Here is a 24,016-nt window from a genome sequence, read left to right on the forward strand (position 1 = left end):
CAACCAGCTTGAATTGCATCTAACGTTTGATTGATTTGCAAGCGGGCAGTTGTCAAAAAATACAACCAATGCCTAATAGTCTATGGGAGCCTCGCGATAAAAGGGAAAAGAGCGGCATAGAAAGAAAAATTCATTAAAACATGGTCAGAAATAATGCAAGGCGAGGTGTTGGCTTCAGTAGAAGCTAGCTAAGCTCAGCGAGGCAAACCATGAGAAGGGGCTCAGTAACACAGTGCCCCCGAGCTTATCGTTGCACGGAAGAAAAAATTACCACCCCCTCTTATGATATACATTAATGGCTGGGGCTATTCGCTATATGACCACTAGCTGGAGGGAGGGCGGCTATAATGGTAAAGACAGGCAAAACCAGTCTTCGAAAAAATTGCTCGAAAAAGAAGCAGAGTGCTGCCAACATTGTTTGAGAGCACTAAATAAACTCTTTGGGCCAAAGAGCTTCACTTCCCAACAGATTCTTACCTGTTGACTATGTTGACCTAAATGAGATGCTCCATCTCCGGATCTGGAAGCGAATGCATCGTTAACTGATGAATATCTGCTACTGCCACCACCACTGCTGCTACTGCTGTTCTTACTGGCCGCCTGCTTCTCAAGAAGTTTTCTCCGCTGCGCAAAAGGCGCCACACCCCTGCAACAATAAAACAATAGTTTCTGTCTCATAAAACTTCTGAGATAAAACAAATATGTGCAAATACGACAATAATTGGGACAATAAAAAATAATTCTAAACTTCTCTAAGAAATAATTTTTTGCCAGTTAGAAATAATTGAAACAGTTAGAACTAATTAAAACAATTAGATAATAAAAATAACCGACGGACAAATTGTTCTCAAACAACGAGTGGGGTGCTAAAATGCAAAGCTACAGAAAGCAAAATGAAGATCCAAAAACTTAATTATAGCCCTTAAAAACATATTTTCTTAAATAGCAATTTTCGTTCACTAGGAACTTCATAAAATGATAAGCTCTACGAGAGCTGCTCAAGGACTTAAAGCTCTCCAAGCTTTGCATGTATCCTGCTTTTGAGCACAAAACTCAAAAACCTAAAACGAAAAATCGCTAACGCCAAAAGCTGCACAAAAAGGCTTAATATAATTGGGACAAGCATCTTTTGGTATCAATTAAATAAGTCTCAATGTAATAAAATTCCACATTTGAGAGGTGTAATGTGACTTTGTAGCTTAATACATTGTTACTCAAAATTTGTTGAAGTGATGTTTCTCGTCGAATTAATTAACTACCAGACACCGTTTCTTTCATCACCTGAATTACTATTTTCGGTGTTTTGCACCGAGCTTGAGCGGTTAGAAATTGACTTCCCAGCAGGGATGACAGCTAAATATGATCTGTAGTTGAAATATTTCGATAAAAGACCAAATTTTCACTGCTGATTTGTAACGTGACAACCTCGGCTTAATCTTTCAAATTAATATTTTCCAGGAGCCGGGGCCGTATTTACAATTGAGTAATCATAAAACAAATACATCAAGATTAGCTCAAGATAACTAAAACTTCTAGCACGTGCTGGCAAGTGAACATAGAGAAGTGTATAATGATATATATATATATATATATATATATATATATATATATATATGTATCATTATACCATATATATATATATATATATATATATATATATATATATATATATATATATATGAAAATATATACCAGTTAGAGCTATCACAAATTCCTGCGTTATGAGTAAATCAAATAATAAAAGATAACTAAGTGGTTTCTATAGCCAATATACCTGAAATTGTTTACAGGATATTAATAAAGTACATATACATTTTCTCATCTTAATAAGGCAGAAAAATCAAATCTATATATGACCTTAAAGTTATAGAAGACTTATCTCTAAACAAAAAATCATATGAAAAAGCGAAAAGATATATTCATTAATATATGCAAGGTACGTTTAGGGCGTTACAAGAGAACACGAATAAACGCACCGGTGGCTTACCATATATCCTGTTGTAAAGCTGATGCGGTCTAGTTTTAGTTTCAAAAGAAAGCAGTCGCAAACTCTGATTCGTTTCACGTCTCTTCAGACGAAACTAAATGTGTTTCAACCATTAGAACATAGCCGGCAGATTGCCGGAAAACAGCCGCCGTTGACGCGCTAGACGCACATCGGGATTGAAGAAGAAAAACAGAGATAGAAATAGACAAAAAATTTTCCTAAGTTTCAAAAATTGTTCTAATTCAATGTGCAGTTTCAGTTAGATTTTAAACCTTTACTTACTTCGGCTTCTAAACTGACAGGTATTAGGCTTAATACTAATATCAGCTAGCAATCGCTCTAAGTATATCTTAGCACATGAATCTTAGCGGCCCGAGGGATTTAGTGCCCTGACAAGAGGGCGCTTGCGCCCGAGTGCTGGGCACCAGGCCCGAGGGGGGCTAAGATTCATGTGCTAACTTATTTAGAGAAGCAAAGGGTACAAAAGGGGTTAAACATTAATTAAAATTGAAATTAAGAGTACAATTTTCTATTTATTAAACGAGAAGTTTTCGTCGATTTTTCTAATTTTTTCCTGTTTTTCAGCTATTTCAAACAATTTCTGCTCCAAGTGCTTTTGTTTCAGGTTTTGATGGGAAATGACAAAAGTATTAGCGGGTTTGGCCTCACCGCCAAAATTATGTTTCCTTACTGCGAGCGGGCCGCTAAGTTCGGGCCGCAAAACTTAGCATTCCACATTTGCACGTGGTAATTGCACGTGCCTCCAAGTTTTAGCGACCAAAAAAATTGTACGTTCTCTAATTGCTAATTGCACGTTCCTCCAAGTTTTAGCGACCAAAAAATTCGTAAACTCGGTTCTCTAATGAACTTTGATATCCTATTTCAAAAAGACTTAATGACCGGGCTTGATCGGTTTATCCCGTTTCTTTTGATTCTGCTCTTTTGACATTGACCGTATTCACTAAATTAGGTAATTCAATGCTTAGAAGAAATTAAAATCTATTCCGTTGAAACAGTGAGTGAAGAAGGTCAGAAGTCAAACGTGAAAATTGTGACTTATGTAAAACAGAAAAGGTGATCAAAATTTAAAGCGAAAAAAAGAGCGCCTAAATAATAGCCGTTTGAGAGGCTGACGGCGGCTATTAAATATTGACGAACAGAAAATTTTTTCACTGTGAATACATTCTCAATGATTAGCTACTAATTATAAATTGAAAGCCAACGCTATGTTTTAAAACTCAAATGATGAATATAAATGAAGGAAGGGTTCTGAGCAAAAACGGCTTTCAGGAAAGCAGAAGGCGAAAAAAATACGCTATAAAATTATTTCGGGTGAAGTTTTTCCGCTCAGTATAAAATCCGAAATACTCGAAGTTTAATGTCAAACTTATAAAAACCACAATCGTCTCCAAGAATATTAAACATTACCTTTGAGATTTCTTGCGAGAAAATAGTGAAAACATAGCTGGCAGATTGCCATAAAATATCCGCGACTGCTTTGTAGACATACAGTCTCCAAACACCAACCAAAATGACCAAAAATTGAGAACTCTCCTTTCTCTTCGTCGTAGTGGTGTGATATCTTGTCCTGATTTAGGCATATGAATTGCTTGTAAAACTGCAGCCCAATTAAAATGAGAGATTCAAAATTGGAGATATCCTCGGCTGATGCAATATAAATACCCATTCAAAAAACCAAAGATAGTTTTTTTCAATGCTCATTAAATACGACTCTTTCATTGAGTCTCAAAAAGCTTGGAGTAACCTTTTGTGACTTTAAGTGACCTTATTAGTGTTAGCGAGTCATTTTAAGGCAAGTCTTATGATTTTGTTTTTAAAAGTCAGAATCGAAACGCCTCGAAAGTGGAATATGTAATTCAAAGGGTTTCAAAAATTCACTGAAGTTCACAAATCTCTTACAACAAACATTTCCAGTACCTATATACATAGTCGGAAGATTCCTAGAAAATAGCTGCGCTAACAACGTACACCTTCGGTCTTCAAAATATAATGAAGACTGACGAAAAGAAATTTCAATTATTTTCACTAATCGCTGAGCTGACATATAAAGAAATTGTATAACAGCTATTAATTGCTGTTAATAGCTGCCCGCGAACAACATTCAATTAGAGTAATACATGCTCAATGACTTTATCTCCTTCAATTAAAGAAAGCAAGAGTCTCTTTGAGAGACAAAAAAAGTTATTTTTGAGAGTGACGTATATTACATATGACCATTAACTCAATCAAACAAATAAACATACCCGGCAGATTGCCGGAAAATAGCCGCCGTTGATTCCAATAAGCATGATTGGGATTGAAATAACAGAAGATATTGAAAAAAAAGATTTTTGTACAAAAACATTTTTTAAGTCCGATTTATTTTGATGGCATTTCGTAGTTAAACATACTTCTGCTTCTTAGAGAGAGGCTACAGGGGCTCCTATCAATAACAATAAGCATTAGAGAGAGGTAACTAATACTTATAGGACCGACGTTCAAATAGCGGGCATCTAAAATTGGGCTTTATGGGTTTATCCCGTTTCTATTTCTGACTTCAATTTTTTATACTGACTCTGTTCATTTTGAATTGCTTTGCTGAGCAACTGATGTTCAAAATCACTTTTAGCAGAATGAGAGAAGAGAGAAACTAGCCTAGAGAAGTCAAAAAGATTTCACGCAAAATGTTGAAAAGGCGGCAAAATGAGGTAAAGCGAAACATTTTTTTATTCGACGAAGTAAAAAAAACATAGCAGGACAAGTCCTGAAATACAATTCAAAGAATTGAATGAAAAACTCGGACGCACTCTACCTGATCAGCAGATCAATTGAACAATGCCAGCCAGAACACAAAAATCACCAAAGAATTGAGAAACTAAAAGAATCAAACTAAACAAAAACAAACTCATTGCTAAAACTCTTGAAGCTTTTAAACCTACGGCAAAACTTTTTCACTTTAAAAACACCTATTACAAAAATATGTTCAAAACCAATTTTTGTTTCTGAGATCAGTCCAGTATTATATCTGCAATACCTGAAAAATATTCATTGGCCCTTGAAGATCGATTAACTTGAAAATGACCAAAAAATTTAAGATAAAGAAATCAATTGCAAGTTATAAAATGTTGCTGAAAATTGTGATATAAATATCTTCAGAATCATTTCTGTGTCTCTAGAGGCTATCCAGTAACCCAATTCCAAGCATTAAAAAATCAGTGGCTCATAGATCGATAGGCAATAAAATTTAGAAAAAATTTCAAACTTCAAAATAGAAATTCCTTCTACTAAAATGTTGAAAGCCATTCAATTGCCCCCTAGCAACTATTTAAAAAAATATTATCAAACCCTGGATGCGTTTACCTGGCAACTGAGGCAAGAAAAAATAAAACAAATATTTAAAACAAAAAAAACTTAAAAAAATTGCAAATTCTATCAAACAATTTCTAAAAGTCGAAAGGTTAAATTGTTGAAAACAAATCCATTGAAACTAAAAACCATGCAGTAACTTTTTTTTCAAAACGTGGAATAGGTTTTCTTGCACTTGAGAATCGACGAATATCAAAAACTGACAAAAAATTTAGGAAACATTAAAAAAATTGCAGATCTTATCAAAAAAATGCTAAAATTCGAGACATTAAAAAGTTAAAAAGCATTCCATTGTTACTAGAAACTATGCAGTTCCCTATTAACAAACCTCAACGGTGATTGCCTGGTCCCTGAAACTGGAAAAACTGACAAAATGATGAAAATTTTCAAAGACCTGAAAAAAATGCAAATTTGTTAAAAAAAAATTGCTAAAATTTGTGATATTCAGAAGTTGAAACTTATTCCATGGCAACTAAAAATTTTTCAGTAACTTATTATCCAACCCCTAAAATGGGTTTCTTGCCCCTGGGACTCAAACAACTCGAAGGATGACAATAAATATGTCAAAAAACATGAAAAATTTGCAACTTTTGTCAAAAAAATGCTAAAATTCATGATGTCAAAAAGTTGAAAACCGTTCCATTACCACTCGAAACTGTGCAGTAACCTATCATACAACCCTTTATCAAACCCTATATGAGGTTTCATGACACCTAGGGCTAAAAAACTCAAAAAATGACAAAAATTTTCAAAAAACCTGAAAAAAATTGCAAAAATGAGTATCATTTTGTGTGTTTGTGTTTGTAGTACCACGACATATAGCTCATAAAATGGTCATAACAAGCAATTTTGTCTCGCAAATGGCCTTCATCAGCTTTTAAAAACTTCAACCTTAGACTAATCAAACAAAAATCTCAAAAAAATCACAAAAAACACGAAAAATTGCACCATTTTGAGCCGAAAGACTCCTAAAAATGACCTTTTAACCTTTAATTAAGGCCATCCCAGCAGCTGCACCACTATACGCACTTGCAGGACTACTAAAACCCACTTTGAGCCTCTAATGAAACTTAATGCCCTCTGGGCTTCACCTGTTTATCCCGTTTCGAAAGATCAAAGTCATTGAAAAACGTGTGAACACATCTTAAAAAAAAAAAAACAGCGCACCAATACAATTCAAATTCTTTGAATTGTAAAAAAAAAATTAGGAGCGCTATAATAGCCGGCTGAGAAGATGAGGGCGGCTATTAAACAAGCCATTAGAGCTAATTAAAAAATTTTTTCTATCTGCTCGTTTCAGAAGTTTAATCGAAGAATTTTTTAAGATCTTGATTATTCGATAAATTTACAAATTAAAAACTAAAAAATCACGTCTTGAAAATGAGCCGTCTCTAACCTTTATACTACCATTTTAACAAAAAAGAATGGCCCGTATTACCCTAACTCCAATTAAATTACACAAAACTCCAATTAAATCCGCTCAGTATAAAATCCGAAATACTCGAAGTTTAATGTCAAACTTATAAAAACCACAATCGTCTCCAAGAATATTAAACATTACCTTTGAGATTTCTTGCGAGAAAATAGTGAAAACATAGCTGGCAGATTGCCATAAAATATCCGCGACTGCTTTGTAGACATACAGTCTCCAAACACCAACCAAAATGACCAAAAATTGAGATCTCTCCTTTCTCTTCGTCGTAGTGGTGTGATATCTTGTCCTGATTTAGGCATATGAATTGCTTGTAAAACTGCAGCCCAATTAAAATGAGAGATTCAAAATTGGAGATATCCTCGGCTGATGCAATATAAATACCCATTCAAAAAACCAAAGATAGTTTTTTTCAATGCTCATTAAATACGACTCTTTCATTGAGTCTCAAAAAGCTTGGAGTAACCTTTTGTGACTTTAAGTGACCTTATTAGTGTTAGCGAGTCATTTTAAGGCAAGTCTTATGATTTTGTTTTTAAAAGTCAGAATCGAAACGTCTCGAAAGTGGAATATGTAATTCAAAGGGTTTCAAAAATTCACTGAAGTTCACAAATCTCTTACAACAAACATTTCCAGTACCTATATACATAGTCGGAAGATTCCTAGAAAATAGCTGCGCTAACAACGTACACCTTCGGTCTTCAAAATATAATGAAGACTGACGAAAAGAAATTTCAATTCTTTTCACTAATCGCTGAGCTGACATATAAAGAAATTGTATAACAGCTATTAATTGCTGTTAATAGCTGCCCGCGAACAACATTCAATTAGAGTAATACATGCTCAATGACTTTATCTCCTTCAATTAAAGAAAGCAAGAGTCTCTTTGAGAGACAAAAAAAGTTATTTTTGAGAGTGACGTATATTACATATGACCATTAACTCAATCAAACAAATAAACATACCCGGCAGATTGCCGGAAAATAGCCGCCGTTGATTCCAATAAGCATGATTGGGATTGAAATAACAGAAGATATTGAAAAAAAAGATTTTTGTACAAAAACATTTTTTAAGTCCGATTTATTTTGATGGCATTTCGTAGTTAAACATACTTCTGCTTCTTAGAGAGAGGCTACAGGGGCTCCTATCAATAACAATAAGCATTAGAGAGAGGTAACTAATACTTATAGGACCGACGTTCAAATAGCGGGCATCTAAAATTGGGCTTTATGGGTTTATCCCGTTTCTATTTCTGACTTCAATTTTTTATACTGACTCTGTTCATTTTGAATTGCTTTGCTGAGCAACTGATGTTCAAAATCACTTTTAGCAGAATGAGAGAAGAGAGAAACTAGCCTAGAGAAGTCAAAAAGATTTCACGCAAAATGTTGAAAAGGCGGCAAAATGAGGTAAAGCGAAACATTTTTTTATTCGACGAAGTAAAAAAAACATAGCAGGACAAGTCCTGAAATACAATTCAAAGATTTGAATGAAAAACTCGGACGCACTCTACCTGATCAGCAGATCAATTGAACAATGCCAGCCAGAACACAAAAATCACCAAAGAATTGAGAAACTAAAAGAATCAAACTAAACAAAAACAAACTCATTGCTAAAACTCTTGAAGCTTTTAAACCTACGGCAAAACTTTTTCACTTTAAAAACACCTATTACAAAAATATGTTCAAAACCAATTTTTGTTTCTGAGATCAGTCCAGTATTATATCTGCAATACCTGAAAAATATTCATTGGCCCTTGAAGATCGATTAACTTGAAAATGACCAAAAAATTTAAGATAAAGAAATCAATTGCAAGTTATAAAATGTTGCTGAAAATTGTGATATAAATATCTTCAGAATCATTTCTGTGTCTCTAGAGGCTATCCAGTAACCCAATTCCAAGCATTAAAAAATCAGTGGCTCATAGATCGATAGGCAATAAAATTTAGAAAAAATTTCAAACTTCAAAATAGAAATTCCTTCTACTAAAATGTTGAAAGCCATTCAATTGCCCCCTAGCAACTATTTAAAAAAATATTATCAAACCCTGGATGCGTTTACCTGGCAACTGAGGCAAGAAAAAATAAAACAAATATTTAAAACAAAAAAACTTAAAAAAATTGCAAATTCTATCAAACAATTTCTAAAAGTCGAAAGGTTAAATTGTTGAAAACAAATCCATTGAAACTAAAAACCATGCAGTAACTTTTTTTTTCAAAACGTGGAATAGGTTTTCTTGCACTTGAGAATCGACGAATATCAAAAACTGACAAAAACTTTAGGAAACATTAAAAAAATTGCAGATCTTATCAAAAAAATGCTAAAATTCGAGACATTAAAAAGTTAAAAAGCATTCCATTGTTACTAGAAACTATGCAGTTCCCTATTAACAAACCTCAACGGAGATTGCCTGGTCCCTGAAACTGGAAAAACTGACTAAATGATGAAAATTTTCAAAGACCTGAAAAAAATGCAAATTTGTTAAAAAAAAATTGCTAAAATTTGTGATATTCAGAAGTTGAAACTTATTCCATGGCAACTAAAAATTTTTCAGTAACTTATTATCCAACCCCTAAAATGGGTTTCTTGCCCCTGGGACTCAAACAACTTGAAGGATGACAATAAATATGTCAAAAAACATGAAAAATTTGCAACTTTTGTCAAAAAAATGCTAAAATTCATGATGTCAAAAAGTTGAAAACCGTTCCATTACCACTCGAAACTGTGCAGTAACCTATCATACAACCCTTTATCAAACCCTATATGAGGTTTCGTGACACCTAGGGCTAAAAAACTCAAAAAATGACAAAAATTTTCAAAAAACCTGAAAAAAATTGCAAAAATGAGTATCATTTTGTGTGTTTGTGTTTGTAGTACCACGACATATAGCTCATAAAATGGTCATAACAAGCAATTTTGTCTCGCAAAAGGCATTCATCAGCTTTTAAAAACTTCAACCTTAGACTAATCAAACAAAAATCTCAAAAAAATCACAAAAAACACGAAAAATTGCACCATTTTGAGCCGAAAGACTCCTAAAAATGACCTTTTAACCTTTAATTAAGGCCATCCCAGCAGCTGCACCACTATACGCACTTGCAGGACTACTAAAACCCACTTTGAGCCTCTAATGAAACTTAATGCCCGCTGGGTTTCACCTGTTTATCCCGTTTCGAAAGATCAAAGTCATTGAAAAACGTGTGAACACATCTTAAAAAAAAAAAACACAGCGCACCAATACAATTCAAATTCTTTGAATTGTAAAAAAAAATTAGGAGCGCTATAATAGCCGGCTGAGAAGATGAGGGCGGCTATTAAACAAGCCATTAGAGCTAATTAAAAAATTTTTTCTATCTGCTCGTTTCAGCAGTTTAATCGAAGAATTTTTTAAGATCTTGATTATTCGATAAATTTACAAATTAAAAACTAAAAACTCACGTCTTGAAAATGAGACGTCTCTAACCTTTATACCACCATTTTAACAAAAAAGAATGGCCCGTATTACCCTAACTCCAATTAAATCAGAAAAAAATCAAAACATTTTATACAGCTTCGCATTCATCTTGATAATTGATGTAATCTATTCCGAAAACCACTGATTTCCAAACAGCCGTGTAGTCTTCGCACCAATTGAAGAGAAAAGTAATGAGGAAATGTATTCAAGAACACGAAAGACATTGCATACTAACAAAAATTGAAATTACCGAAGGTACAGATTGACATCACAAACTCGCATCGCAGTCTTAAATTAAAGAACGCCAACGTCCTAAAATAGAGAACTAATGTTGCTCAAATAAAAATGCTACTTTAAAAATTCCGCATAAATGACGCTTCGTAGATCTTGGCCGTAGAATTCCAATAAGTTTAATTGTTCACGCCAACGGGCTCTTGCTCAGAACAAGTTTAGCAATTTTGTGAATTTTTCCAAAAGACAAAATCAACGAACTAAAAAAACCCTTTGCTTGTTGGGAAAGCAGCCGCAAACGGAAAGCAGTCGAAAAAACGGCAAAAGTAGGTAAAGTCCACCAAAAAAACTGATGTAGTATAAACAATTAGGAGCGAACTAAAAGCTGGCCGAGATTACGCAGCTATTAAAAACAGCAAACTAAAATCAAAAAACGATTAAATTTTAAAAACTTATCCACAACTAGCAACCGACAATAGAGTCCCAAATTGAACGAAAACAAAACAACATTAACATAACCGACCAATGTTGGACGAATGGCTCCCAAGCGACCAGCGGGCGGGCGGATCTATTAAGAACCTTTTCAACAGGTACCTAAAGGGTTTCAAGTACTTTTATCAGAGCTAAATTTACATTATTTAAAATGTGAAAAATGAGCTCAATTTCGACGCCTTTTCCACTCAAATTTTTATAGCCAATTAAGCTACCGACTGAAATATTTGCTAAAAACAGGCAACTGGTCTTGAAATATCGATTTTAGGAAAAAAAATCACGAACTTACCACCAAAAGAGTTTGGCCGAGTAGGCGACTGCAACTGTGAATAAATCGCACACTTTCAATTCCTTGATTGCTTCGGGTACATGGCAACTGGCGTTCTCCATCACAGGTATTGCTCCATGTTCCAATTTTGAACAGTAGCTGGCAACAACTGGATCCATCCAAGTGGCGACCCTGCCGCTCTGTGTCAGAACAGAGCAGCGTAGAGAGCTGGCTGCAAGGGAGATTATCACTTCACTTTGTAAATCCAAATGAGCAATTCTCGGATGATGCACGTCAGCAATCTGAATTCAAATATGGGCGCTCGTTGATTCAACAAAAAAATTCAATAAACTACTCGACTTATATCTATTTCAGCTCAGATGAATACTTAAAAGATATCAGGTAGCTTACCGGATAGTAGCCGCAAAATAGATAGTTGAAACCTGTTATAGGAGCAGACAAATAATCTATCAAAGAAAGTATGCAAAAGTGTAAAGCAGCCCATTGTGTATTTTTTCTTGTGATGAGATATTCGAAAAAATTTGTTCCATCACATATAGAACTCTCAAGCAATAGGGCTCTATGTTAGTTGCACTCTATTGAACTGCAATTACAGATGTAATATTAAAATAATAATGTTCGAGAGTTCAGAAGTTTTGTTTTGCATTAATTTTAAAAAGATTTGAAATTACGTTTGCGAAATTGCGATAGTTTATTGGAAACAAATTGTGAAATTGAAACAGAAATGTAAAAAACAAACGATTGAAAAAGGGTGGGCTACATGGGGTAGAAAATGAGACTGTCACCATCAGTTAACTTTTTTTCTGATTTTTTGTGCGCTTTTCACAATTCAAAGAATTTGGATGGCTGGATACTTCTAGATTGTGTGTTAAATACTTTGGTTATTAATCTGAGTTTTACAGAGAGTTTTAATTCAGAGGTTTCTCAGCAAGATCTGAAATAGGAAACATAACCCACTAACGTCGCGCGAATTGCACTCAAACGACCGCCCCGCGGTTTGCTTCGTCAGTAGCTAGCAACAGTTTAGGGAGGCTAGCTTAGGCTTGATTAAAGGGACGGCGAGAGAAAGCGCTGGCGGGGGGTGCATGGGTTGAGTGGTATCGGGGGAAGTGGGGGAAAGGAAGAGTGTCAAACACTTAAGATTCGCCATTCGCGCAATTAATGTCTCCAGAACAGTTCATCGAATCGCATACATAAACTAATAAGCCGTAAGGCTCTAAGAAAATTTAATGCCCACCGGGCGTTACCTACATATTCCCTTTTTGAGGACCAAAGTCAAAAGAGTCAGAAAAAAAATTGGTCAAGTGGAAAATCCCATTGAAGACCACAGGACCAATATAAATGCTAGCTACCTAAACTGTTGCTAGCTACTTCGTCATTAGCTAGCAACAGTTTATGGACGCTAGCTTAGGATTGATTAAAGGGACGGGGAGTGAAAGCGCTGGGGGGTGCCTGGGTTGAGTGGTATCGGGGGAAGTGGTGGAAAGGAAGAGTGTCAAACACTTAAGATTCGCCCTTCACGCAATTAATGTCTCCAGTACAGTTCATCGAATCGCATACATAGACTAATAAGCCGTAAGGCTGTAAGAGAACTTAATGCCCACCGGGCGTTACCTACCAATTCCGTTTTTGAGGACAAAAAGTCAAAAGAGTCAGACAAAAAACTGGTCAATGGAAAATCCCATTGAAGACCACAGGACCAATATAAATGCTAGCTAATTACTGTTGCTAGCTACCTAAACTGTTGCTAGCTACTTCGTCAGTAGCTAGCAATAGTTTAGGGAGGCTAGCTTAGGGTTGATTAAAGGGACGGGGAGTGAAAGCGCTGGGGGGGTGCATGGGTTGAGTGGTATCGAGGGAAGTGGGGGAAAGGAAGAGTGTCAAACACTTAAGATTCGCCATTCGTTCAATTAATGTCTCCAGAACAGTTCATCGAATCGCATACATAGACTAATAAGCCGTAAGGCTCTAAGAAAATTTAATGCCCACCGGGCGTTACCTACATATTCCGTTTTTGAGGACGAGAAGTCAGAAGAGTCAGAAAAAAAATTGGTCAAGTGGAAAATCCCATTGAAGACCACAGGACCAATATAAATGCTAGCTACCTAAACTGTTGCTAGCTACTTCGTCATTAGCTAGCAACAGTTTATGGACGCTAGCTTAGGATTGATTAAAGGGACGGGGAGTGAAAGCGCTGGGGGGTGCCTGGGTTGAGTGGTATCGGGGGAAGTGGTGGAAAGGAAGAGTGTCAAACACTTAAGATTCGCCCTTCACGCAATTAATGTCTCCAGTACAGTTCATCGAATCGCATACATAGACTAATAAGCCGTAAGGCTGTCAGAGAACTTAATGCCCACCGGGCGTTACCTACCAATTCCGTTTTTGAGGACAAAAAGTCAAAAGAGTCAGACAAAAAACTGGTCAATGGAAAATCCCATTGAAGACCACAGGACCAATATAAATGCTAGCTAATTACTGTTGCTAGCTACCTAAACTGTTGCTAGCTACTTCGTCAGTAGCTAGCAATAGTTTAGGGAGGCTAGCTTAGGCATGATTAAAGGGACGCGGAGTGAAAGCGCTGGGGGGGTGCATGGGTTGAGTGGTATCGGGGGAAGTGGGGGAAAGGAAGAGGGTCAAACACTTAAGATTCGACCATCACGCAATTAATGTCTCCAGAACAGTTCATCGAATCGCATACATAGACTAATAAGCCGTAAGGCTCTAAGAAAATTTGATGCCCACCGGGCGTTATCTACATATTCCGTTTTTGAGGACGAAAAGTCAAAAGAGTCAGACAAAAAATTGGTCAAGTGGAAAATCCCATGGAAGACCACAGGACCAATATAAATGCTAGCTACCTAAACTGTTGCTAGCTACTTCGTCAGTAGCTAGCAACAGTTTATGGACGCTAGCTTAGGATTGATTAAAGGGACGGGGAGTGAAAGCACTGGGGGGTGCCTGGGTTGAGTGGTATCGGGGGAAGTGGTGGAAAGGAAGAGTGTCAAACACTTAAGATTCGCCCTTCACGCAATTAATGTCTCCAGTACAGTTCATCGAATCGCATACATAGACTAATAAGCCGTAAGGCTGTAAGAGAACTTAATGCCCACCGGGCGTTACCTACCAATTCCGTTTTTGAGGACAAAAAGTCAAAAGAGTCAGACAAAAAACTGGTCAATGGAAAATCCCATTGAAGACCACAGGACCAATATAAATGCTAGCTAATTACTGTTGCTAGCTACCTAAACTGTTGCTAGCTACTTCGTCAGTAGCTAGCAATAGTTTAGGGAGGCTAGCTTAGGCATGATTAAAGGGACGCGGAGTGAAAGCGCTGGGGGGGTGCATGGGTTGAGTGGTATCGGGGGAAGTGGGGGAAAGGGAGAGGGTCAAACACTTAAGATTCGACCTTCACGCAATTAATGTCTCCAGAACAGTTCATCGAATCGCATACATAGACTAATAAGCCGTAAGGCTCTGAGAGAACTTAATTCCCACCGGGCGATACCTGCATATTCCGTTTTTGAGGACGAAAAGTCAAGAGTCAGACAAAAAATTGGTCAAGTGGAAACTCCCATTGAAGACCACAGGACCAATATAAATGCTAGCTACTTACTGTTGCTAGCCACCTAAACTGTTGCTAGCTACTTCGTCAGCAGCTAGCAACAGTTTAGGGAGGCTAGCTTAGGCTTGATTAAAGGGACGGGGAGTGAAAGCGCTGCGGGGTGCATGGGTTGAGTGGTATCGGGGGAAGTGGGGGAAAGGAAGAGTGTCAAACACTTAAGATTCGCCCTTCGCGCAATTAATGTCTCCAGAACAGTTCATCGAATCGTATACATAGACTAATAAGCCGTAAGGCTCTAAGAGAACTTAATGCCCACGGGGCATTACCTGCATATTCCGTTTTGAGGACGAAAAGTCAAAACAGTCAGACAAAAAATTGGTCAAGTGGAAAATCCCATTGAAGACCACAGGACCAATATAAATGCAGCAAACAACAGAGAGCAATTAATTATAAACCGAATAACATCGGAACAATTGCTCTCAAATGACAGGTGGGGCAAAAGCCAAGATAAATTAGCCTATACCCTAGATAAATTTTTATGGGTACAAATACAACACGCGAAAGTCAGGTTCGAAGACCGACCTCCTAAGTCCGAACCCGCAACCTCGACAGAGGCATTAACCACTCGGCTATCAGGGCCTTGTCATCGTCTCTCTAACAACCGGTTTTGTTTGAGCAACTAACTTTAGTTCGGAGTGAGAGCAATTGAAATCACTCAAAAATCAAGAAGTGCGTGAAAAAGTTACTTGAGACGTCAAAAAACGCAAACACGGTCAAACAAAAAATTTGATAAAAAAACACACACGTTTACAGTAATTGCTTCTCAATCGAGAGCAATTAATCACTGTCACAAAACAAATGAAATTCAGCCCTCATTTGGGTCACATTTTTGTGATTAGTGTTTCTAAACAAATGTTGGAAATTGTTGTGTGAAACTTATCGGGCACTAGTATTCGAGTTACTCTCAAAAAAATTAGTGCTAGCGAATTATGATAACCAAACCTAATACAACAGTATATGATACCAAGCAATGTCAGTGATTTGGCACAGACTAAAATTTTGTCCTTAGTATTGCATCGAAAACTGGAATAATAGCAAAATCAGTCATATATGACGAAGCAAAAAATGCTAGCAAACAAATCGCTCATGGAAAGATCTCATGAGGACTTCCAGATGAACGAAACGTCTAAAAGAGTCTTAGCACAAGAACTAGCAAAACATAGCCCGCAGATTGCCGGAACATAGCCGCTTGTGGCCTTCCATGGATTAAAACAACTTAAGAAATAAAATAGAGATTGACCACCAGTCTTCTAATAGACCACTACACTTTTTGGTTAGATTCGAACTGTCATTTTTATGAGACACATACGCTATATAAGGAAAAAACCCTTATTTAGCTTCTTCAAAATTAATATTTAAAATCGAAAACTCAAGGCTCTAATACTCAAGAATTAGGGCATATACGTTTGGCACTACTTAGATGCACGCTATTGACCTTTAAACATGGCTGGCAGATTGCCGGAATAGATGCGAAAGAATAGACTGCGAAAAGAAAGCACGCCGTATAATAGAGATAGAACCACATACAGATATAAATAGAAAATCGACGCCGCTCAAAAAGCTAGTAAAAAAAATCAGCGATAAATTAATAAAGCTTGTTAACATTCATTCCGCAGAATCCTTTTATTCGAGACCTTTACTGCACATATAATTTCCTTTGACCTTACACTTATTCAAATTAAATTTAAGTTTTAAAGTGCAAAAGTCATTTTATTCAGTGAGGAAAGTCACGTATGACAAAAATCTAGTCACGCGAATGATCTTAAGACCTTAGCTAGAGAAATTACGTCACGCGCACAAACGCCGTTAGTGAGAGGAAAAAGTCATTCAGTTTTCCAGCTTTGCTGTGTGCGCAACCGTAAAACAAAAAAGAGCGTCAGACAACGAAACAAAAAAACTAAGAGCACCAAGATATAGCTCCGCTCAGCTTACAGCTTCGCAGCTATTACTAGTAAATGTTCATAAATTTCAAAGTTTATTAACCGAGTTCAGAAGAATTTTTGAGTTCAGATTTTTTGAGTGAGGCAAAGCAGTAAAAATCACTAAATCGAAAAAAATAAATCCAAGAAGTCAGGTCGCAAGAATCATCGATGGAGACGAACTAAAAAACATATCAGGACTTCAAGTTCTTCTGTACAATTCAAAAAATTCCATTGACTTAACAGAAAACTAGACATAGAACAGACTATAAATGGATTTGGAAAACCATTTAGAAAAAATCCGATCCAAAAAATCGAAGTGAAATTGCCGCGTGTGAACAAAAACCACTTGAGAGAAAGCAAATTTTTGTTCAATGCCCTTTTCTCACTCTACTTTAGAATCAGAGCGAAAAAAATTCACATAACAAAGCCACTCGCTTTTTCGCTCCACTTCCTGTTTCGGCGTGACCAAAATCACAACTCCAATTTGACTTCAAAAATCATGAAAATGTGTGAACAGATTTCAAAAAAAAGACAGCGCCTAAACACAATTCAAATTCTTTGAATTGTAAAAATCCACGATGTACCCAATAATACCCGCTATCACTTCGCGGCTATTAATAAATGACTCAGTATGTAATCAAAGTTTTAAGTGAAAACACATCGCAGTATTAGAGGCAGAAAAATTTTACCCAGGTCTGAACAAAGATTGATGAATAAATAACGTGCTTTATACTAACACTTAAAATCAACTAAAAACCATCCAAACTTAATCTTGATATAAAAATCATCATCTAAACCTAAAGAAACTGGGAGTGAGGAACGTTATTTTGAACGCCATGTGAGACCGAAAATTTATTCAGGCGAATGAAGAGGAAAAAATAATACGGGTACAAATGCAATCACGCACACAACTCAAATTGCAAGAATAAATGTTCATAAGCTAATTGAAACAGAGCGTGTTGTGGCAGGTTTTAATTGTAGATGCTTTATTGGGAGCGAGGAATGGAGTGCGAGTAAAACCATCATTAGAAATTTCTTCAGACCACTAATAAGATTTAGAAGGAAAAAATGGAACCAATTACGGCCCGCTTTTGATTGCGCTTTGTGTAGTAAACTACCGCAAATTAAGTTAGCAGATAATATTCTAAAAGCGATCAATTAAGATCAGGCGAAACGCGAGAAGTCAAGCGGGAAAAAGTCATCCGAAAAATCAAATCACTGCTGTGATCGAACGAATATTCTAGGACCAAAACAGTGACGCAAAAAAACAAATAAGAGTCGGGCGATTTCTTCAAGGCTATAAAAAGAAAAGAACTCTTAGCGATAGGCACATCAAAATTCAAACTTTCAAATAGCCACCGTCATTAAATTATCAAGTAACTTTAAAACTTTTTTAAACATAGCCAGCAGATTGCCGGAATAGCTGCGAAACAATAGACCTGCGTACCATATAATAGAGATAGAAACAGATACAGATCTAAATTGAAAAAAAAATCGACGCCACTCAAAAAACTAGGCTAAAAACATTTAGCGATTAATTAATAAAGCTTGCTAAAATTCATTCCACAGACGCCTTTTATAAGGGACCTTTAATGCACATTTGACCTTAAACAAATTCAAATTAAACTTAAGTTTTAAAGTGCAAAAGTCATTTTATTGAGTGAGGTAAGTCACGTATGATCAAAATCTAATCACGCAAATAACATAAAAACTTTCGCAAAAGCGAGTGAGAAAAGACGTCACGCGCGCAAATGCCGCTAGTGAGAGGAAGAAGTCATTCAGAAAATTTGACTTTTTCAACTTTGCTGTGTGAACAAATGTAAAACGAAAAAAGAGCGTCAGACGACGAAACAAAAAACATAGCAGGACAAGTCCTGACGCACAATTCAAAGAATTTTCATTGACTGAACAGAAAACTAGACCTTGAACGGACTATGAATGGATTGGGAAAACCATTTAGAAAAAAAATCCGATCCAAAAATCGAAAAAACAGTAAAAATCAAATTGAAATTGCCGCATGTGAACAAAAAACCACTAGCGAGAAAGCGAATTTTTGTTCAAACACCGTTTTCTCACTCTACTTTAAATTCAGAGCAAAAAAATTTCACGCCGCAAAACCACTCGCTTTTTCGCTCCATTTCCTGTTTCGGCGTGACCATAATCACTACTCCAATTTGACTTCAAAAATCATGAAAATGTGTGAACAGATCTTAAAAAAAAAGACAGCGCCCCAATACAATTCAAATTCTTTGAATTGTAAAAAAAATTTCACGCCGCAAAACCACTCGCTTTTTCGCTCCACTTCCTGTTTCGGCGTGACCAAAATCACTACTCCAATTTGACTTCAAAAATCATGAAAATGTGAACAAATCTTAAAAAAAAAACAGCGCCCCAATACAATTCAAATTCTTTGAATTGTAAAAAACCAAGAGCACCGCAATATAGCTTCGCTCAGCTTACAGCTTCGCAGCTATAACAAAAAAACAATGCAGAATTTAATAGGATTTGATTCAAAGCCTTCGAATTTGGAAAACAGCTAGCAAATTTTCATCTGTAGGATAGATTAATATTTTCATGTTTTCCTAGAAAACTTATGTTATCGATAGTTTCAGCCGCATTTTAGATAAGAGCCAATCTGTGTAAATTGATCTGTTTTCAGCCTTACAACACTAAATAGCTAAATTTTTAAACATTTCATTCCGAGATAATCAAGAGGCACTTAAAAAGACAGGTGCCGAACGTTTAACAGACGTAACCGTCAAATCGGTAAAAGCAACACGCAAACAACCCGTCCATGTATGTAATTGCTTAAAACTTTAAAGAAATAGGCACCTATTTTTTACCAACTTTACTTGCAGCTCCTTCCTGCATTTCCAGATAGCATAACTGACTTACATCAGGGTGTACGAATGGCATTGAGACATTCCACTTCCATTGGTAGACTTGGCCAGACTTGGAGAGTGCAACCAGTTCAGAGTGCATGGCGGCTATCTGCACAAACTTGGGAGGAGGACTGCTCACCTACACACAGCAAAAAAGAAATATCTCAACAAAAAAAAAACAAAAAATTTAACATCATCCCATCACAACACACGAAAAATACATTGAACGTCCTTGCAAAAGACAAGCAAAAGGTGCGTTCATCTTTTTTTTAAAAAAAGTGGGAGCTCATCATATCAATCTCAAGTTAAATCCTAGATGAAAACGACTCCTCTCTGTTTCAATAGATCAAAGCTCAATACAAGTACAGTTACATCGAAAAACTGAAATTTCTACAGAATATTGCTCATTCCAAAAGATTCGCACCGCATCTGGAAGCAGAATGAACCACTCTGGTTCTTCCCAACTTATGACGTCATTGTTGCCTCCACCGCCTATTAGAGTGGAGTACTCAGCACCAGTTTTTCCGCCTTTAATTCCCCCACTTCCCACACCTGCCGAGTCCGTGACTCCCAGCTCCCATGGTTGCCCACTGCCATCAGTAGTGCCACTGCCTCCCGAAGCACCAGTTGCAGAAGAGCCAATTGGGTTGGCGCTGGAACCACCGCCGGTACTAGCACCTATAAACACAATCACAAACTTATTACAAGGAAGACACACTTCTGCGCATTATATTTATCATAAAACTAACAGTGCTTGTCAGATATAAATCATTAGGCAGCTCTGCAGGACTTCCACTCAAATTATTCCGTTTTCAAACACTAACATACCCGGCAGATTGCCGGAAAATAGCCGCCGTTGATTCCAATAAGCATGATTGGGATTGAACGAATAGAATATATTGAAAAAAAAAGATTTTTGTACAAAAATATTTTTTAAGTCCGATTTATTTTGATGGCATTTCGTAGTTGAACATACTTCTGTTTCTTAGAGAGAGGCTACAGGGGCTACTATCAACACCAATAAGCATTAGAGGTGGTAACTAAGACTTATAGGAACGACGTTCAAATAGCGGGCATCTAAAATTGGGCTTTATGGGTTTATCCCGTTTTTATTTCTGACTTCAATTTTTTATACCGACTCTGTTCATTTTGAATTGCATTGCTTAGCAACTGATGTTCAAACTCACTTTTAGCAGAATGAGAGAAGAGAAAAACTAGCCTAGAGAAGTCAAAAAGATTTCACGCAAAATGTCGAAAACGCGGCAAAATGGTAAAGCGAAAAAAATTTTGACGAAGTAAAAAAACATAGCAGGACAAGTCCTGACGTACAATTCAAAGAATTTTCATTGACTAAACAGAAAAATAGACCTAGAACGGACTATTAATGGATTGGGAAAACCATTTAGAAAAAAATCCGACCAAAAAATCGAAAAAACAGGAAAAATCAAAGTGAAATTGCCGCATGTGAACAAAAAACCACTAGCGAGAAAGCGAATTTTTGTTCAAACACCGTTTTCTCACTCTACTTTAAATTTACAGCGAAAAAATTTCACGCCGCGAAACCACTCGCTTTTTCGCTCCACTTCCTTTTTCGGCGTGACCAAAATCACTACTCCAATTTGACTTCAAAAATCATGAAAATGTGTCAACAGATCTTAAAAAAAAAACATAGCCGGAAGAATTCCGGAAGCGACTCGAAGCGTCAAAACTTCGCTAACAAAACAGTAATTGCAGCGGAAGTCACTAACTTTTGTTTAAACCATTAACTCACTACCTCTCCAGGTCTGCTCTAAAAATTGGTGAAACTTAAACCACTGTCAACAAGAAACAAAATGCAGCAAAATTTGATATTATTGAAAACGTTTGGTAACGTTAAAAAATCCAAAATAATTAAGGTGGTCAAAAACCTGATAGTCTGAAAAACCCAGAAAGGTTATCGATAGCCCTCAATGATTCATGATTCCAAACTCAAAAAGATCGCGAAAACAAACGGCAGATAATAATCTTAGAAACTAAGTTGAATCTTTTCAAAAAAGGTCAAATTTAAGAATCAGAAAACAACTATAATTACACTTCTAATCACTGCGATTACGATAAAAAAAACAACACACACATACTGTTCCTTTTTGTACACAAGCTAGACAACATGATTTCATACTAAATCAAATATAAAATTGATCATAGAAAAGACATAAGCAGCAGAAGAATATTCAAAGGCAAAAAATCGTATAAAAAACCAAGGCCGGAAGAAAGCTGCAGTAAATATTCATCAGTGGAAATTTTGGAAGAAGCTTGCTATCAAACTCTCAGTACTGCCTTTTATTGAATGAAGTCAATTGCACACCAAAGAAAGGACGAAAATCTAAGAAAAAGCTGAAATCGTTCATTTTTTACAACTGAAAAAATCAATATACCGAAAATAAATTTAGGTGCCAGGACAAAACTAAATTGATACTAACTATATTGTGAAGAATATGGGCACAATGTAAGGAACACCGTAACAAAAAGACTTCTTGATTTTTGAAAGTTAAAAATCAATTTAAAAAATTCAAGAAAAACGAATACATTTCACTGTTCAGCATTCAAGACAGAGAAAAGATAACTAGTTATCCGATACAAAGATCTATCCTCCTGAAGAGACCAAAAATAGGAAAAAGCAGAATTACTAAATAAGAAGCATTGAAACATTTTGCAAAAAAAATGGTCAAAGAACTTTTAAGTTAAGACTGCATTTATGAAAAAGTTTTTACTGTTTTCTCAAAACTTAACGCCAAAAAATGATTGAATTTTTATTAAAACGAAATTAAAGTCCCTCGTGTTGCACAAAAAACTATTTCTAGCAACTACAACCAAAATACAAACGAAAAACTGACGAAAATCGGAAGAAACTACCAAAATCGGATTAGCATGTGTACAATTTTATGGAACAAAAATACATCGAGGTAGAAAGAGGCGTTGAATATAGGAATTAGCAAAGAGAAATTGCCATATTAACTGATTATTGACAAAAAGACGGTTAAAAGATCCAAAAAAGAAGAAATTAAAAGAAAAAAAGCCAAAAAAAAACTAAAAAATCAAGAAATATGTGCCAATTTTCTCTTGAAACGCATTTTCAGGCTCTGCAAAACACTGTGGCATCAATTTCCGAGGTTGACATTTCAATATAGTATTGAATAAAATTTATTTATACAAGCAACCAAATTAAAAACAAAAAAAAATGGTTAAAAACGGTTATCTATATGTGCAATTCAGTCAAAAATTACATTTCAAAGTCAAAAAGTCATTCACTATACGCGGCGCATGATCAAAAAACTTCTCTCGCTTAGCGAAAATCTGTTCAGCCAAGACAACTTTTCTCACTTTCGCTTTTAGGTCAAAATGCCGCGTGAACAAATCTACTTCCTGTAAAAAAAAAACCGAGAGAAAACCAATACTCCTCTTCGAGTCGTAAAAAAGACAGCGCCCCAATACAATTCAAATTCTTTGAATTGTAAAAAAAAAATACGAGCGCAATAATAGCCGGCTGAGAAGATGAGGGCGGCTATTAATAATGACACACAAAAATCCATTTTCGGGTTAAATGATTAGGAATACACAAGTTTTCACAAAACCACAGCAGTCATATATTTAAAGTTGCAATCTTCGAACTTATACCACAAATTTATTGCAATACCTGTTGCATTTCCTGATCCCCTATCGGCACTGGATGTGATTCCGGTGGATCGCAGTATCTCATTTCTCAAACTGAGTCGCTGTCGACCAACGTTGGCTGCAGTCGATGAGGACCGATATGCTGTAGCATAGTTGAGATAATCTTCTACTAACATCTGTTCTGATTCCAGAATATAGTTACCAGCTCGCTCTGACAAGTTGTTTTCCACGAATGACATCAGATCATCCGCAAATAGGTCTCCAACTTCATCATCCTCGCCATCTTCGTCGTCTCGAGACAGAAGATTGTTCACGGCAGAATTTACATCAAGATTCTAAACCAAATCAATGTTAGCTAGGAAGATCTACATGACGGATAAACAAGCTGCTGGTTTCTGCGGTACCGCGCCGCTCAAGAAATTTGCAAGTAATTGGCGGAATGGACTTTTCTTTACTGTGACCCTCCCAGTACACCCGCCATGCAACCCCCCCCCCCCCCCCCCTTACACATACCATTAATTACTCAATAATAAATCATTATGTATAAATTGGGCACGTGCTCTTGGGGTGCAAATAATATGCACACAAATGCTATACTGGGGGGTTACTAACGGTAAACAGCCCACAATTCTCCTCAAACTTCTAGTCAATTGCCTTCAACTTTCAAGATCACAGAACTTTACATTCA

The 24,016-nt window shown here is 36.4% G+C and overlaps 1 protein-coding gene across 4 annotated transcripts in view; it reads right to left on the reverse strand.

Moving 5' to 3' along the window:
- The window catches only part of LOC142337479 (E3 ubiquitin-protein ligase UBR5-like), a 140,206-nt gene that overhangs the window by 88,526 nt on the left and 27,664 nt on the right, over positions 1–24,016 (reverse strand). For all 4 annotated transcript variants that reach the window (XM_075386731.1, XM_075386730.1, XM_075386732.1 and 1 more), the window contains exons 6-10: positions 23,351–23,663; positions 20,102–20,355; positions 19,691–19,816; positions 11,252–11,532; positions 478–646 (exon numbers count right to left, since the gene is read on the reverse strand). In XM_075386731.1, the coding sequence (XP_075242846.1) occupies positions 478–646; positions 11,252–11,532; positions 19,691–19,816; positions 20,102–20,355; positions 23,351–23,663 (1,143 nt within the window). The remainder of the gene's footprint in view (positions 1–477; positions 647–11,251; positions 11,533–19,690; positions 19,817–20,101; positions 20,356–23,350; positions 23,664–24,016) is intronic.

The sequence above is a fragment of the Convolutriloba macropyga genome, chromosome 4, assembly GCF_964194025.1.
Source record: "Convolutriloba macropyga chromosome 4, txConMacr16.3, whole genome shotgun sequence".
NCBI classification, from domain to species: Eukaryota; Metazoa; Xenacoelomorpha; order Acoela; family Convolutidae; genus Convolutriloba; species Convolutriloba macropyga.